Genomic DNA, 18,807 nt, shown 5'->3' with positions numbered 1-18,807 from the left:
ATAATAATAATAATAATAATAATAAATAATAATAAATAATAAATAATAAATAATAAATAATAAATAATAATAAAAATGGTAATGATAATAATATTAATAGCAAATAACAATAATACTCATAAAGGTAAATGTGGGTGCATACAATATAGCTGCGCGTGGCTGCCGTACTCATCTCCGAACCGTTGGCCCTTTGAGCCTGTGGTAGGTAAGAACCCATTACCTCGGGACACGGGCCAATGTGATATCCAGGATTGCCACAGTTTACCTTCACCAGGTTTCCCCAGGTACCCATTTACCGGCCAGCTAGAAAGAGAGAATGAACAGCTGGGTGAGCTGCATGCCCACTACCCGGGCAGGGATTCGAACCTGAGCCCTAGGAGTCATAGCCAGGCATGCTGACCACTAGACCACGGAAGCGATAATAATAGTAATAATAATAATAATAATAATAATAATAATAATAATAATAACAATAATAACAATAATAATTATGATTATAATAATAATAATAGCAATAACAACACTAATAATAATAAGAAGAAGAAGAACAATAATGTTAATGGTAATCATCATCATAATAATAATAATAATGATGATGATGATAATAATGATAATAATAATAATAATAATAATAATAATAATAATAATAATAATAATAATAATAATAATAATAATAATAATAATAATAATAATAATAATAATAATTATTATTATTCTAATGATCATAATAATAATACAAGTAATAATTATAATAATAATAATAATAATAATTGTAAAAAAATAGTGACATGTACTTGCATAATAATTATAATGCTTTGTAAATCTATTAAAGCTTGCCTGGACCAGTTAAATCAGGATACCATTGCAGTGTCTGTGCCACATTACCATGACTGTCATGTATTTTTTTCTCTTTCCCTTTCTCTGAATACATATGTTTCTATTCATCTATTTCTGTGTGGTATATGTTATCTATACATCTTAACAGTGATGTATCTACTCATTGACTGTCAATGTCTCAGTCCCACACTAACGCTCCGCCTGTCTCCACTGCCACAGATGATGACAATGTCCACTTCGAGGTTCCAACGATCAGCCTTGAGGCGCACCGCGAGCCCAGAACGGTCAGTGTCTAATTGACCTCTTGCCTGACCTGACCTGCCAGTCAACCTCCCATACCATGCAACTAGCGCTGACCTCCCCCTGCCTTTCATTCTCCCTGGTTTCTTTTCTTGTGTACTCTAATCAGTCAGTTTTGTTGTATACGTCATTCTTAGAGCACAATATCACTTAGTCTTTAAACAAATCCAGCATTCATTAATGTTTGCATTGTCTGACCTCACTAACTACACAACTCATGTGCACAGCTTCTCTAATGTTTGCATGTAGTACTTTAAATTCTGTCAGTCTTTCACACTCATACCTTCACACTTTCCTCTATTCTCCCGTATTGTGACCTCTCAAGTCACACCATACTCAAGTCACACCTCCCTACTCCTGACTCCGCTTACCATGTTTTCTTTTTATTTATTTACTTATTTATTTATTTATTTAATTTTTTTCATATACCTGAGGAGAGACAAGGAGAGGTCTGTCAGGGGTCTAGTTGAGTAGGTTGAGAGGCATTTAAATGCGAATGACCTGAAGATGATCCGCTCCGAGCCTCCCTCACAGGTGAACCCTATCCAAACAGCAGATGGCTGCTTAGTGTCGAACATGGATGGGCAGAGGGCTCGTTTGACCGAGTACCCTGAATGCAGTTATACACGGCGGACCCGCCAAGTGGGCAGCTTAAAGTTGCTAGGTTGCATGTGACGAATGCTGATCCACCCATCAACGAAAGCCCACTCTGTCTTGACGAGGTTAGAGAGGCTGTGGCAAAGTTAAGGAATGAAAAGGCACCTGGTATATGTAACGTCACTGCGGAGCTGCTCAAAGCTGGAGCTGAGGCCATGATCTACAGGTTGCATGCGGTCTTGACTGCTATTTAGGAATCTGGTGCCATTCCTCCTGACCGGAAGAGGCGGTCACGGGTTTGTCATAGTATACAAAAACTTTCTAAACTTTTCATTTCAAATTTTTTCACTTTTTTATATTTTGTTGAAAAATGTATTGCTAAATAATCTCACTTGTGATTGTTAGGAATAATGTAAAGTATATTTTTTGCGGAAATGAGCAACAGGTAAGTTCATAAAAGAACGTAACAAATTGACATAGAAAAAACTATTGAACAATCAGTTTCAAATTTCTGTAATGCTCAGAGTATTAGTATGCCAAACATATTGGAGAATTAAGACTACTGGCTTGTTATAAAAAATAATCAAGGGATTTCATAACCTTACCAGATTCTACCCTTTATAGTGTTGTTGGTACCCAGATCATATTAAACCCAAGCATCTCTTAAAACATCACTATTGTCGCAGTGTAATGTTCTTCCTATTCTTTTTCATGTGTGTATTAAATGAGCTACCAAGAACTGATTCGAAAGTGTTGTGGAATCATATATATATATATATATATATATATATATATATATATATATATATATATATATATATATATATATATATATATATATATATATATATATATATATATATTGTAAACGTTCAACTTTTATATGAGTGTACACAGTGCTGTTAAGATGGTTTTAAAGGTTGTATTTATATCAACCTGTGTTTTGTCATAATGAACCTCAGGTTTCGCGAGTACAAATAAACATAGTGTATTAGAGATAAGATTAGAGGTAAGTCTCTTGTTTACCATGGTTAAATACATTTAATGTTTAATATTATAATGCGTAATATATGTTGCTGTTCAAGTCTGTAACTCTGCAGTAAATAGTTACTTTTGTAAAGAAGTTTCTTAAAAAAATTACTGGCTTGACAGTTACAGCTATTTAAAGAATTAAGAAGTAGTGAAGCCTAACTTACAGCATATATGTATTGTCAGTACGTATGATAACCTATTTCTTCCACTTTAAATTATGAAAAAAATTATCTACAGCAGTGTTGCATGACATGAAGATAAAGTTCTGTGATTCACACATCAAAACTGTCACTGATAGAAAGTTCAGCTTTGTAATTAGTAAATAGAAATGTTATATTCAAGGTTCCTTCATTTACAGTATATGACCTTTCATTCATGAATATCTACTTCTTTAAGATAGTTTATCCTTGAAGCAATTACTCCTATACCACCAAATGAAAATGCACCAATAATATGTTTTCTCTCCCCATGAAGGAAGGCAAGAGCCCATGGAACAGTGGGAGTTTTGCCTTAAGTCAACCACAAAATCCTCCCGTATGAACGCAGTCTAAACATATATAAAGCATGGCAGAAAACTCTCACATTGTAAGTCATGGCATTAACATGTTTCGTTTGTTTTACATTGATCATTATGAAACAAACTTTCAGGTAAATGAGCTTAATGTTGACATTTTGAGGATTTTATTTATTGTGTGTGTACAAATGTGTGTTGTGTATAAATGTGATATTTTTTCAGCTGCATGCCATATTCAATCTGATTCGAGACACACTTCGCTCCAACATAACAAGCAGCCGTTGGTATCCACTGGAAATAAAGGCACAGCTCACAGAAAAGGTACTGTTTATATGATGCTGTAACAGATGTCATCCCATCCAAATTATCACACACACACACACACACACACACACACACACACACACACACACACACACACACACACACACGTGTGTGCCACATTTCTCATGACACATTTTCTATACGTCACATCTACGACTTTAGCAGTTTTGCGAGTAGTGACATATTTCCTACATTGATACAGCACATCTGCACACAAAAATCTATTGTCACAATTCCTACAGGGCTCCAGTCACATTTCCTATACCAGAGGTTCCCAAACGGAGGTCTGCGACGCAATGAAAGAAATCAATATTTTTCAGCTCTCCAGAAAAAATATATATACAATAAAAAATATATAATTAATTATCTTTCATCCTAGTGTCGGTGGTAGGCATCGATACTTCGGCAGGAATAAGGAAATATTAAATGTACTACGTTGTACTGGGTAGTACTGGTTATCCCGGTCTGGTAATGATAAATTTTGTTCGGTTGGGGGTCCTCGGCTGAGACTCATCATGTCTGGGGGCCCTTGGTATGGTCAAGTTTGGGAACCTCTGTCCTACACCATGAAAGGCAGCGAGCCTTCCTACAGGGCTCCAGTCATATTTCCTACACCACGAAAGCCAGTGCGTTGGAATTAAGTTGTGTTAGACTTGAAAGTTTTGACCCTGAGTCAACCCTAATTAGAAGAAATGTCGAGGTGTGAGTGTGTGTGTGTGTGTAATAATAATAATAATAATAATAATAATAATAATAATAATAATAATAATAATAATAATAATAATAATAATAATAATATACGGTTTATTCAAGTATACGGCAGCCGTCAGGCTGAAAATTTACATTTTATAAATACATTTAACATTTAAGAAAATTTCGCTAACGAGAACCAGTATAAAAAGAGAAGGGGGATGGAAAACGGTGGTCAGACTTGTCTGTGGGAAAGATAGGGGTGACGGGAGGGGTTGGGTGGGATGGAGTGCAGTGGGGTGGTGCCGGGGGGGCGAAGGGGCTGATTCTTCCAGATGGCGGTGAGGTCAAGTGCTGAACGGATAGCGAGACGGCCCCGCGTTCAGGAGGACGCGAGTTCAATCCCCGACCGGTGCCACCAAGCTGGGATTTTTCAGCCGCCGCCGAGTGGCTTAAAACTACCCACATGCTGTCCCGTAGACCACCTATCAACCCGGACTCTAGATTCTAGGATCAAAGATGAGCTCCGGGAGAGCAGCATGAGCCAATGCAAGATGGCGCCACTATAAACACTCGCCTGCGCCAGAACGGGCTGGGCCGACCATCAGGACCCACCGGTAAGAAGCCTTGGACCGACCATCAGGATCCACCGAGAAGAAGCCTACCGGCGCAATAGGCCGCAACGTAAAAAAAAAAAAAAAAAAAAAAAAAAAAAGGTAGGATGGGTTCAGGTGGCAGGTTCCAGAGGGATGCAGGTGGGCAGTATCTGGGATGTCACTCAGGGAAACCCAGGCTTAGTAAAGAGGTGCTAAGCTCGGGCCGGCGAGACACAGGTGGTGGTTGCTGGCCGGTTGGTTGTTATATGTTTCTCGGAACAAGTGCACAGCGTTAAATGAAGGTGCCGTACATCTTGCTCCAAACCTGAGTGACGAGGCTGCCTCACTGCCTGCCACCTGAACTGACCTTCCTCTGCTGCTGGGTGATTTCGTCCTCCGGAGCTTGAGCGTGTCCTCGGTGTTGTGTTGGCGACACAGCTCTCACTACCCTTCCAGCACCACTAACACACTGCACTCACTGTATGTCTGTATAATGTCACAACATTTCACGAGTGTTCTTTGTAATAATGAGTACCTTGAAAACAATGGGAAGGGGCGGGGGAATGGGGAGCGAAGGAGAAGAAAAAGAAAAAGAAAAAGGGTCAACAAACTGACCCTGTGGCTGCTATGGGGAGCGCCAAGTGACACGTCTTGACCCCGTGAGGGTCAAGAGAGGTGTGCGTGGGTGTGTGACTCGAAATTTCGACCCAGAGTCGACCCAAAATAGGAATGGAAGTCGATTTCACTCGCACCAACAAAAGCAACGAGTTTGAGTTAATTCATGCTTGATTTAAAGTTTTGAACCTGAATCTACCTTAAATAGGGAGAACAATCGAGTTGATGTTCAGACAAAAGTCGAGTTGAGTTGATTTTAAGCTAGACCCAACACTATTTTTCTCCATTCGTCTGGTACACACATATACGGACAGCAACAGTCATCCTGGCTAAGATCCTGACCCAAGCATGCAAGGATTGAGGGTAACATCCGCTTCAGCGCAGCGGCTTACGAGGACAACTCGGGATTCTGGTACCTCCGAAATGCTTCCAGAAACAACGAACTACCTGTATTGCATTCTTTCATAGTTTCGTTTTATATACGTATGTTGCTTTTAAGAGATAAATATTCTCCAAGATTTTCTGGCATAATCCATCTGTTTCCTTTACATATCCAGCACATTCGTTTGCGCTTCACTTTCGGACATTCTATGTAATCGCAGAATGTAGGAGATATGACAGTGAAACTGTAGGAGTTATGCCGGGTGCACCGTTTTGTGTAGGAGATATGCTGGGTACTCAGTTTTTGTGTAAGAAATGTGCTGGACAGATGTTGTGTTGGAAATATAAAGGCCCGTCCACACGATCGAGCAGTGCCCAGGTGAGCGGTCTGCCCGTTGACGGTCTTACCGCTTGTGCCCGCTGAAAAACTACTAGATTTTCAACGGGCACAAGCGAGTTTTCAGCGGGCACAAGCGGTAAGCCCGTCAACGGGCAGACCGCTCGCCTGTGCTCGAGGGCACTGCTCGATCGTGTGGACGGGCCTTAACGGACTATGTGTAGGAAATGTGACATTACTCCATTTTTTGTACTTGTGTAGATGTAGCTACACCTCGTTTATATCCTGGCCCGGGCAGTCGGCGTTCAGCTCACCCAGCTGCTCATCCTGGGGAAACCTGGGGAAGGTAAACTGTGGCAATCCAGGACTTCACATTGACCCATGTCCTGGAGTAATGGATTCTTACACACCACAGGCTCAAAGGGTCATCGATACGGAGAGAGCTAATTAATTTTGCAATCTGCGTCTGGGGTACATTACTTTTTTTTCCTGTGAACCATAGCTTACCTATGATTCTAAGGGGTGCGAGGCATTAGTTAGGGTCATGTATGATGTTAGATTAATAATCTTTGCCATGTTCTTTACAGCAGTATGGCCCAGTTTTCTGGGCAAGCAGGCGGATGCGTACCTATGTGTTTATTGAGGAAAGATTAAGTGTGAAAGCATAAGCATGTTAACTCTGATTTTCAGCTAAACAACATGTCTTGCTGTAAGCTATCCAGAGCACCTCCTGGACCCAGCAGTGATTGACAGCTATTATAACAGTTACACAATCTTCATAGAGGACTTCAAGAACCTACAGGTAATAGTTGTTCAGAAGCATAATGTCAGTTTTTATTGCCTAATGCAATTGCAAGCTGAATCACACATAAGCATGTGATATTTTTATCTTACTCCTTAGCAACTCTAAAGGCAGTACACATGTATTCATTTAATTGATATGTACATCATTATTTTTCTTAGGTGCTGCAAGTAGCGCCAGTAGGCTTTTTTGGGTGATCCCAGCCTGTTAGTCGTGCAGGTGAATTTTATTTATAGTGGCTGCCGTGATGTATGACTGTTGCTTGGTCCATGCTGCTCCCTAGTGCTCCACTTGAACGAAGTCACTACAGTTTGGGTTAACTGAAGATTTGAGCAGAATGTGAGTAATCATTCGCCACTCGACAATGGTTGAAAATTGCCAGCGTGCATCGGTGGGCAAGGCTCTCGGCCTCACCACGCTGTTGTTGTATAAGTAGCTGTCCCTTTGTATGGAGTTATCTTCGCGCGGACTGCGCATGCTCAGAAGCGAATATTTACAAACAAAGACTTGTTAATAAACAAAGTTGTACGCAGGTGTCCCCCTATAACATGGCAGCAGATTTACGGGAAAAAACTGGCCAAATTTAGAGATGAAATAGGCCCTTTACGGTATCTTTTGTTGAATGGACAATATCCACCAAACCTCACAAGCAACCAAAGGAAAAGTTTAATGGTTTCGTCTTTAGGCAAGTGGAATGTCATTAAACACAAATTTACCCTTATGTGGCAGTTTTGAGCTTATGATATAAAATTATGATGCATTCAATTTCGTTCAGAAATGTCCTTATGTGGCAGTTCAGAAATATCCTGCGGGCAGGAGATGGACCCTAACCACCAATATAAAATAATGCAATCTGCCCCAAACAATTATCATATGCACATCAAGATAGTTTTGTTTTGAAATTAGCAAGATGCTATTTCCCGTAAATTTACCCCTGAATCACTGCATAAAGGTTATTTAATGGCCCTTCACTTCACTTATTACAAATCAGAGCGCTGTATTGGATTCATTAATGTTTTCCTATGTAAGAATAAACCAATATGCCCTCCCGCTCTTGAAAACACTGGTGGGATATCCATATACACACGACCAACTGTGTACACGGATCCGTGTATATAGCGGTCCGCTTTTTTGTTTATAAAGAAAGCAGGGACAGATCAGTACAAGGGACAGCCATGTACACAGCACCAGCACCAGCACCGTGACCACTCGGCCACCACCTTGTGTGGCAGCTGCCTTTATGACAGTTTGCAAATAATGAAAATCTGACGTCTGAATCCAAAGTTTGCAAATGTTAGCAGTGAAACTTGGTCAGCCCAAACAGTATCTACAAATAAACCCAAATAGTCTATAAACTGAAACTCTATATTCCAGATATTGGATAAATCAAACTTTTCAGGGCTTCAGACACATATCTGTAAACTGGACCAAAATGCAGGACAGATCAGACAGCATCTGGTTAGATGTTGTACGTCAGACGAAGATCTGGTTATTTGGCTTGAATCTGAACCATGTCACTTTAAAACAAAGCTGTTAGGAGCCTATCATGTGCTGTCCTTCCTAAACCCTCCTTGGCGCAGAGCAAGAGCCGGTCATTGGTCGATTCTTTTTTAACGTATTGACACACACAACCAATAGCTAAATTAATTTTGAAATTCATTGATAATTAGATTTATGTGCACCAGATGTAACACATACCTTAAACTAGCTTTCCCAACACACATGGCGTACTTCATACTGTGTTTGTTTGCAGCTATACAAACAAATCCAGCTACACTCACTCACCGCTGCGCTGCACGTGACTGTACTCCTATGAACTCCGGAGCTGTATGAATTTATATTAATATGATCGCACTACTCCAGCTTCTTTATGGTGTCTTAATTTTTTTTGTAAGAATTTATCAAAGTTGCTGGTGATATGTGTAACAGCTTCGCTTTGGAAAGCTAATCTTAGGATAATCTAATACTGGGATATCTCAGATCAGTTTTCCTCCTAATTAGTCCAATTTATTGAGGGTTTATTGTTAAACTTTTACTGTTATTTCAGTGTTTTACATCTCTGATATTGTCTATATTCAACAGGAATATTTTCAAAGTGCTGGGCAGCAAATGAAAGTGAACTTCATTCACCCTATGTCAAAGCCTGCTTGGATGGATGCCTTGACTAAAGATGCTGTCACCTTTGTCCATGAAGCTAACAAGATGGTCATTCCACCTCACCTCTTGAAGCCTCCACTGTTTCATTGCAACTGTCCTTTGTGAGTGTATCAAAGGTTGGGGCATACGCTATACAGGTAGTCGTCAAGGTACGACGTATACAACTTATGACCACTCACACTTACGACCAGGCCAATAATATTAGTAATACAGTAAAACACCAACCATCTGGTTCCCAGATATCCAGAAACCCAAATAATCCGGCAAAAATGTGGCTGGTCAAAATTTTTAAATAATCCAAGAAAATTGATTTAAAAAGTTACTGAAAATCCAACCACCATAAGATTTGAAATGCCCACGCTGCACAGTTGTTTACTTTTGTTTTCCACCACTATGCCAGCAGTGCCACACCCCTACCGTACAGCACCCCACCCATAAATACGACGTCCACCCTCAATCAGGTAATCCATTTACATGCCCCCCCCCCTCTCTCTCTCTCTCTCTCTCTCTCTCTCTCTCTCTCTCTCTCTCTCTCTCTCTCTCTCTCTCTCTCTCTCTCTCTCTCTCTCTCTCTCTCTCTCTCTCTCTCTCTCTCTCTCTCTCTCTCTCTCTCTCTCTCTCTCTCTCTCTCTCTCTCTCTCTCTCTCTCTCTCTCTCTCTCTCTCTCTCTCTCTCTCTCTCTCTCTCTCTCTCTCTCTCTCTCTCTCTCTCTCTCTCTCTCTCTCTCTCTCTCTCTCTCTCTTGAAATGTACAGCGTCTTAAGGCAGTCACTTAATAACAACGACTCACTGATATTAGGAGACTTTAACCTCCCCCATATCGACTGGGCGACACTGTCAGGTACAGAAGGCGAGTCACATAGAATGATCGAATTTCTAGAAGAAAATTATCTAGAGCTCAATCATCAGTGACTGAAAATAAAGTAAAGGTGCCCAATTTCAAAAGAGCTAACTTCGTAGAAATCCGACAAAAACTAACAGAAATACAACTATCAGATGATGGCAACGTAGAGGAAGCCTGGCTAAGCTTTAAAAATCACTTACTCACTCAGCAGAACACATACGTCCCCTTGTGCGAGAAGCGAATTAACACTAATAAAAGCCCACCGTGGTTTAATAGCGAAATTAAACAATCAGTCAATGAGAGAAAATTGTTTTACAGGTTAAAGAAAGAACAAAGCACGCCCGAAAACATTAGACTTTATAATGATGCCAGGCGACGAGTAAAAAGACTAGTAGGTCAGGCAAAGCGTAGATATGAAGAAAATATTGCAGCCAACTGTAAAAATAATCCGAAATCTTTCTTCAGTTACATAAACAACAGAAAGGCGATCAAAAGTGGTATTGGACCTTTAACAAACAGCGACGGTGCACTAGTGACTGACAACCAACACATTGCAAACCTCTTAAACAATTACTTTTCCTCGGTGTTTAATACTAACAGTCCTCCTCTCGCTACCAACAACACCAGTACTATTGTAAATCTCGAGCATGCATTGCCTAATTTTGAAATAACAACCGATGAAGTCCTTAAAGCTCTCCATTCACTTAAAACAAATAAAAGTCCCGGACCCGACAAAGTATATCCTATACTGCTTTAAGAACAAAGAGCGAAATACTCTCCTCCCTCACTACCGCATTCAATATGTCCTTGCGACAAGGCATCGTCCCTTCGGATTGGAAAAAGGCTAACGTGACACCGATTTTTAAGAAAGGAGACAAAAAAATACCAGGTAACTACCGACCCATTAGTCTAACTTCAATTGTAGGTAAGCTACTCGGGAGCATAATTAGAGACAAAATTGTGAGTTACCTCGAAAGCCACTCATTAATTGGGGATTCACAACATGGCTTCCGTAATAAAAGATCCTGCCTGTCAAACCTACTGACCTTTTATAACGATCTCTTCTCAATTTATGACGTAACCAAATCAGTGGACGTAGTCTATCTTGATTTCCAGAAAGCGTTTGATAAAGTCCCACATCATAAATTACTATATAAATTAAAGCAAATAGCCATTGACGGTCAAGTAAACCAATGGATCGCGAATTGGTTGAGCAACAGACAACAAAGAGTTGTGATTGACGGATTTAACTCAGAGTGGGCGCCGGTCACTAGTGGCGTCCCTCAGGGCTCGGTTCTTGGCCCAGTGCTCTTCATTATTTACATCAACGACGTGGATGTTGGACTCAATAATCGCATTAGTAAATTTGCAGACGACACAAAGATTGGTAACTCGGTTCTCACTGACGAAGACAGGCAAAGCCTCCAAGAGGATTTGCACAAAATTTCAGCTTGGTCGGATAAATGGGAGATGCCATTTAACGTAGACAAGTGCCAGGTCCTTCAAGTTGGAACAAAAAATAAGAAGTTCGATTACGAAATACGCGGCGTTAAACTCACAAGTGTTCAATGCGTTAAGGACCTGGGGATTAAAATCGCGTCAAACCTCAAATTCTCACATCAATGCATCGATGCAGCAAATAAAGCGAACAGAATGTTGGGCTTCATTAAAAGAAACTTTTTATTCAAAAATAAAGATGTAATACTTCCGCTCTACAATAGTTTAGTCAGACCCCACTTGGAATATGCGGTACAGTTTTGGTCTCCCCACCATGCAAAGGACATTGCTAAACTAGAAGGTGTTCAGCGTCGAGCAACAAAAATGATCCCTTCCTTGCGCAACAAATCCTACGAAGAAAGGCTTTCCACCCTTAACATGTTCTCTCTTGAGAAACGTCGCCTCCGAGGAAAACTGATCGAATGTTTTAAAATACTTAATGGTTTCACGAATGTAGACAGAACAAAATTGTTTATGATCGATGACACTTTGCGAACGAGGAACAATGGCACAAAACTCAAATGTAGACAAGTAAATTCAGACTGCACCAAATTTTTCTTCACCAACGTTGTAGTGCGAGAATGGAATAAGCTCCCACCATCAGTGGTCCAGTGTAACACGATTGACTCCTTTAAAAACAAGCTCGACCGTCACTTCCTTGAACTTAATATTAACTAGAGTAGAAAAGCAACGTTTTGAAGCCATCTGATTAATGTAAAATCATTTAGGTTTAAGGACAGACCACCTAGTCTGGACCATGGGGTCTGTGTGGTCTGATTTTCTATGTAAATCTATGTAAATCTCTCTCTCTCTCTCTCTCTCTCTCTCTCTCTCTCTCTCTCTCTCTCTCTCTCTCTCTCTCTCTCTCTCTCTCTCTCTCTCTCTCTCTCTCTCTCTCTCTCTCTCTCTCTCTCTCTCTCTCTCTCTCTCTCTCTCTCTCTCTCTCTCCTCAGGGCACCACCAAGATATGTGTGAAAATATAGAGGACCTTGTAGCCCCCCAACTAGCTGCTGTAGCCTATAAGATCACCACTCTGCCCATGGCTCCACTACGGGACCAGAATATGCTTACACTGAACCGGGGAACCCTGACACAATGGATTCAGTTGTGTCAAAGTTCAGTAAAGACGTTCGATCTTTGCCTGTTGTAGAGTCATGGGTAGAGTGCTAATACTTTAGGCTACTGCAGTTAGTTAGAAGATTACAAGACCATCGCTATTATTACACATGGTTTTTAGTTATTCAACTGCTGCAGTATATGCACTAAGGATGTATGTACAGGTTTTCATAGAAAAAAAAAACATCAGCATTTCTTTGTCTTTATTCCGTAGAAGCTGAGAAGAAAATTTCTACACCCGCCTTGATCCCTCACACCTCCTCTCTATAATATTCATTATATATCATGGCTTTACTTTTAATGTAGAAGGATGTACAGCGTTCTATGTAGAGCGTCTCGGATGTAATCAAAACTCACTACGAAAAAACAGAAGGAAGTATTGGGGCAGGAATGAGAAAAACATAGATACGCAAATAAGTCTATATTTGACTCGACATCAACCAACCGTCTTACACAATCATGCATGTCATTGTTAGAGGTATATTAAACAGTAATACCCCTGTCACACATAGCCGAATCTGAACCCGAATGCCATTTTGTTTGCATTCGGTTTGCATTCGGGCACCGATTCGGGGTGTTCGGTTTGCATTCTGAACAAGTTCGTGCAATTCGTAATCGATTCGGAGAGTTGGCCGAATTTTTGGTGCGACATGAAATATTCGTAACGGATTCGGGAATGAGGAAAATTCGGATTCGAGTCGGTATGCATTCTGTATGCGTTCGGTTTGCATTCGGATTGTTCGGTATGCATTCGGGACCAAAAAGCTTTGAATTTTGGCCGTTAGAACTGTCAAAACTCTGTTTCAAATCGGAATGGATTATGTATGGACTCGGTGTGCTTTCGGGGAGAATTCGGAATGGCTATTCCGAATGCATTCTGAATGTACTTCGAATCCAAACCGAATTTTGACAGACGATCCGAATGCATACCGAATCAAATCAGAATGCATTCCGAATGGGTTCAGAATGCAAACAGAATTCAAGCCGAATGCAACTCGAATCGATACCAAACGCATCCAGAATTGACATACCGGTATATATACCCAAATTTCGATTCGTACTGGATTTGGTTTGTATTTGGTTTGCATTCTGTATGCAATCGGTTTACATTCGATTTGCATTCGGTAAAAAAAAAATGAATTTCAGAATTCGGTGTAAGTTCGGAACGCATTCTATTTGCATTCTGTTTGGGGTTGGTCTACATTCGGTTTGCATTCGAAACATATTTCCGAATGCAAACCGATTGCAGACCGACAAAAAATTGACCTTGAAAAACTGCCCCGTACATGCCCGAATCTATACCGAATGAAATTCGGGCTGACTTCGGAAGCGATTCGGCTATGTGTGACCCGGGCTTAAATGGAGAAAATGCAACATACAGGTCAGGCACCAATTACTGAGAGGGGTTGGTTACCTGTTTTTAGGGAGAGAAATGGTTGTGCAGTAGTGGTTGGCTTGATCACCAGAGATGAAAAAAACTTACAAGAGTGGAATAAGTAATAGAAGATAACTCCTGTGTGTGTGTGTGTGTGTGTGTGAGAGAGAGAGAGAAAGAGAGAGAGAGAGAGAGAGAGAGAGAGAGAGAGAGAGAGAGAGAGAGAGAATGAAAATGAGGAAAATGATAATGATAATAAGACTGAGAATGAGAGATCGAATGAGAATGGGAATGAGGTAATCAGAATGAAAGAGAATGAGAGAGAATGAGTTAAAATGAAAGAGAGAGAATGAGAGAGGGAATAAGAATAAGTATGGGAGAGAATGAGAATGAGAGAATGAGAATGAGAGAATATGAGAATGAGAGAATATGAGAATGAGAGAATATGAGAATGAGAGAATGAGAGAATATGAGAATGAGAGAATATGAGAATGAGAGAATATGAGAATGAGAGAATATGAGAATGAGAGAATATGAGAATGAGAGAATATGAGAATATGAGAATGAGAATATGAGAATGAGAATATGAGAATGAGAATATGAGAATGAGGATATGAGAATGAGAATATGAGAATGAGAGATTGAAAATGAGGGGGAATGATAATGAGAGAGAGAGAGAGAGAGAGAGAATGTTAACATTGTCAGGCAAATGAGTGCCCGTGGTTTGAACCGAATCGATAACTTGCCCAGGTTTACACTCTTATTTTACATGTTTTGCAAAATAACTTTGTTCATTGTACTTCTGATAGTACCCAAAGACCTCTACATTCCAGTAATGTGACCTGTTTGTAAGTAAAAGCCATGGGAGATGAATTACAGATAATTTCCTTGAAATTTCCACCAATGAATCATTCGCATTCTCTAGTGTCGCTCTTTTTCAAGCTCGGTTTTCTCGCCTCCTATATAATGTTTCACCACAAATATAATTTTGTCTTACCGATGAAACGTTATTGCCATCCCCACCTCTGTGGGCGCAACCAAAGGCGGAGCAAGCCGGCATGAAGGCAAAATGTTGAGGTGTGTGGGTGTCGCGCGTCCGGCCAGGTGGGCAATGTTATGGGTGGAATTGAGGGTGGGGCCGGAGCTAATCCAATGCCAAGAATGCTCCACTTTTGTGACGTCATGCCCTCTCCTTGTATTCTTTCTCCAAGGGTGAGCCAAACCCTTGGAGGAAGAATGAAGAGAGGGCATGACGTCACAAAAGTGGAGCAGTCTTGGCATTGGCTTCACTCCGCCCCCCCCTTCAAGTCGATTCAACCCACGGGCACTTATTTGCCTGACAACGTTAATTCTCATTAAATTTTCTCATTCTTATTCTTTCATTCTCATTGTCTCTCATTCTTATTCTCATTTCCTCTCATTCTCATTATTTTTCTCATTCTCTCATTCTCATTCTCATTCTCTCTCATTCTCATTCTCTCTCTCATTATCATTCTCATTACCTCTCTCTCATTCTCATTACCATTTCCCCTCATTTTCAATCTCTCTCTCTCTCTCTCTCTCTCTCTCTCTCTCTCTCTCTCTCTCTCTCTCTCTCTCTCTCTCTCTCTCTCTCTCTCTCTCTCTCTCTCTCTCTCTCTCTCTCTCTCTCTCTCTCTCTCTCTCTCTCTCTCTCTCTCTCTCTCTCTCTCTCTCTCTCTCTCTCTCTCTCTCTCTCTCTCTCTCTCTCTCTCTCTCTCTCTCTCTCTCTCTCTCTCTCTCTCTCTCTCTCTCTCTCTCTCTCTCTCTTACAGGAGTTATCTTCCATTATTTATTCCACTCGTCTTTTTTTTCATCTCTGGTGATCAAGACATCTCCACCACTCCACAACCATTTCTCTCCCTAAAAACATGTAACCAACCCCTCTCAAGAATTGGTGCCTGACCTGTATGTTGCATTTTCTTCATTACTGGTTAAATATACCTATAACAATCAAATGCATGATTGTGTAACACGGTTGTCGAGTCAAATATAGACTATATTATTTGCGCATGGTTATTTTTTTTCCTTCCTGCCCCAATATTTCCTTCTATTTTCTCGTAGTGAGTGAGTCTATATAATAAATACTATACAGAGGAAGTGTAAGGGCCCGGGTCAAGGCGGGTGTGGAACATTTCATCTCAGCCTCTACGGATAAAGACAAGGAGATGCTGGTGTTTTTTTCTATGAAAGCCTGTACATACATCCTTAGTGCATGTACTGCAGCAGTTAAATAACTAAAAACATATGATATGTGGAAGAAATACGGCAGACAAACTCATTTACTTCCACGATCTGGGAAGGAGAAAGCCAATGTTTGGGTGGACTTGCTCACCGGCTAAGCTCCGCCCACCCCTACCCCCCATGCTTCACCTCACAGTGAAGAGCGGCGCCCGCTGAGGGCCACTCCACATATTCTTCTTCCAAGGCCAAACCGGACAGTCGATCAGGTGATCGCAACCAAAATGGCGTCCCACAACATTGGCTCCCTCACAATATTCCTGCAACATACCTCATAGGCAACTGTCTATTGGAAACAGCAATCATTGTTGAATGAAACATTCACGGAGGGTAAGAAGATGCAGCAAAGGTGACACTGGCCTCTCACATATCTATAATGTTATATGTCTACAAACCGTTTAACGTTTACCGTTGATATGGTTTCAGGCCCCGCTCCACTGCCAGCGCAGCTCTCTGCGGAGTCGTCAGCAATATTTTACATAGATATTCAGACCACACAGAACCTATGGTCTAGACTAGGTGCATGGTCTGTCCTGAAATCTAACTTAAATTATATAAATCAAATGGCACCAAAACTTGGAATTTTTACATAAGTAAATATTAAATGGAAGGAATTAAGTGTCGGTCGAGCTTGTTTTTAAAGGTGTCAGTCGTGTTGCACTGGACCACTAGAGGTGGGAGCTTATTCCATTCTCGCTCATGTTTGTAAAGAGGCAGGATTTAGTGAATGAGTGGGTCATCTGTGCTTTCTTGAAGGTTAATGGTGTTATTCTAGTAATCTTGACATTATCAGTCATTTAAACCATGGTTCGTTAGCGCTAAAATATCGAAATCTTTTCTTTTATAGTATCACAAATATCCAATGTTTTATTTCCAACTCACTGAATATTTAACAGACACAGTTTATATTTGAGTCCCGTATACTACTATGGGTTTCACTGGCCGTGTTACACTGTTTTTCGCAAATAATTCCTAAACAAATTGTCGGATCAGTATGGTATTTCAACACCAAGCCTTTTACACCCCTACATAATTTATGGCCCACATATTATATTGCTATATGCGTTTACGAAGGAGTTTACTCTTGTATATTAAGCCGAAGCCAGGAGGTCACGTCTACACTTTCAGAGGACGCGTCCCCACCCCCCAAACACCCCCACCACCCTCCCATATTTCCCCCCTCCATCCTCCTTTCGTATCCCTCCCCGTCTCCTCCTTACCCTCCCCTCCCCTCATTACTCAATTTCCTGCCTCTTCCATTATGTTATACCGTTTACTTTATGTACTGTACTTATAGCTACATATGTCATATAGGTATGCATCTAAGTAATGCAGTGTGTGCAGCTTTCAATATTACTTAACATGTAACGTGGGAGTACTGCAAGCTTTCATGGAGGCAAAACGTATATCACGTTGTTCATTACTGTATAACATCATGTTTACGCAAATGTAGTAGGAGGCAAATGTGCTGTACGTAGGTCCTATGGCCAGCCGAATGAACACGCTCTATTTGTATTACCTGTGGCCTTGACTTTCTTGTAATAACTTGTTCTTCTTTAGAACATAGTGTATTTATCACACAACATGGTCAAGTTGACATTATATTATTTTGTTGACTTGTGTCGTTCATAACCACAGGGTTCCATATAAATTGCACAATTGTTCTTCTTTGCATCACTGCATCTTTGTTTATTGATGCCTAATGGTAATAATGGCGTTGTAGCTTTATCAAGTACATTTGAGGCAATAAATATACAAAATATGCTGTGGGATATTATGAAGTTACTGTATGTTATACATTGTATTATTTTTATGAAATGAAAGTATTATGATCGATGGCGAAGAACAAATGCCGTCCTGCATCCACGTGGGCAATGGAGCAACATGCCTGACATCGTTGATGGTTGTTGTGCTTGTGCCTCGGTCCTCAATGCAGGACGTTAAGTCACTTCGTTCACGCCACCCCGGTCGTGGCGTGACATGACGTATCACTCACTGATTTCATGCTATCAGAGTAGGCGGAGCCCACTACTTTTTTAGTAGAGCATCTTAGTAACTACTATCACCGCCCCAGACGCCAAACAAGGTAGCAAAACCATTCTAATATTTACTCCGAATGTATTCCGTACCAATGTACGTGATGGTATGTAGTACCATACCTCCCTATCACGTACACGTGTGCGGGACGGTGATAAAGGGGTTAAGGGAGACGGGGAGGGGGTGGGTGAGGTATAAGGGTAGAGAGGGAATAGTCTGGGGGTTGGTAGGGGTGTAGGCGGGGCTAGACGAGTACCCCACATTCGTTCGAATGTGCATACGACCTTAGTGACCATGCCTGGCTTCGGCTTAATATACAGGAGTAAACTCCTTCGTAAACACATATAGCAATATGCTATGTGGGCCATAAATTATGTAGGGGTGTAAAAGGCTTGGTGTTGAAATACCATACTGATCCGACAATTTGTTTAGGAATTATTTGCGAAAAACAGTGTAACACGGCCAGTGAAACCCATAGTAGTAGCCGTGATCAGTTAT

At 40.8% G+C, this 18,807-nt stretch overlaps 1 protein-coding gene across 4 annotated transcripts in view; it reads left to right on the top strand.

Annotated features, from left to right (window-relative positions):
- LOC127008872 (nephrin-like) overlaps positions 1-3,588 on the top strand; it is a 289,486-nt gene extending 285,898 nt beyond the window's left edge. For 3 of the 4 annotated variants that reach the window (XM_050881286.1, XM_050881275.1, XM_050881264.1), the window contains exons 18-20: positions 1,057-1,121; positions 3,241-3,351; positions 3,503-3,588. In XM_050881286.1, coding sequence (XP_050737243.1) covers positions 1,057-1,121; positions 3,241-3,306 — 131 coding nt within the window. In that variant the 3' untranslated portion in view covers positions 3,307-3,351; positions 3,503-3,588. Of the gene's footprint in view, positions 1-1,056; positions 1,122-3,240; positions 3,352-3,502 lie in introns of those variants that run through there. The other variant, XR_007761400.1, reaches the window with a different exon arrangement.
- Positions 3,589-18,807: the final 15,219 nt, after the last annotated feature.

This window comes from Eriocheir sinensis, chromosome 4, assembly GCF_024679095.1.
Source record: "Eriocheir sinensis breed Jianghai 21 chromosome 4, ASM2467909v1, whole genome shotgun sequence".
NCBI classification, from domain to species: Eukaryota; Metazoa; Arthropoda; class Malacostraca; order Decapoda; family Varunidae; genus Eriocheir; species Eriocheir sinensis.
This window is presented reverse-complemented; position numbering and strand designations above follow the sequence as displayed.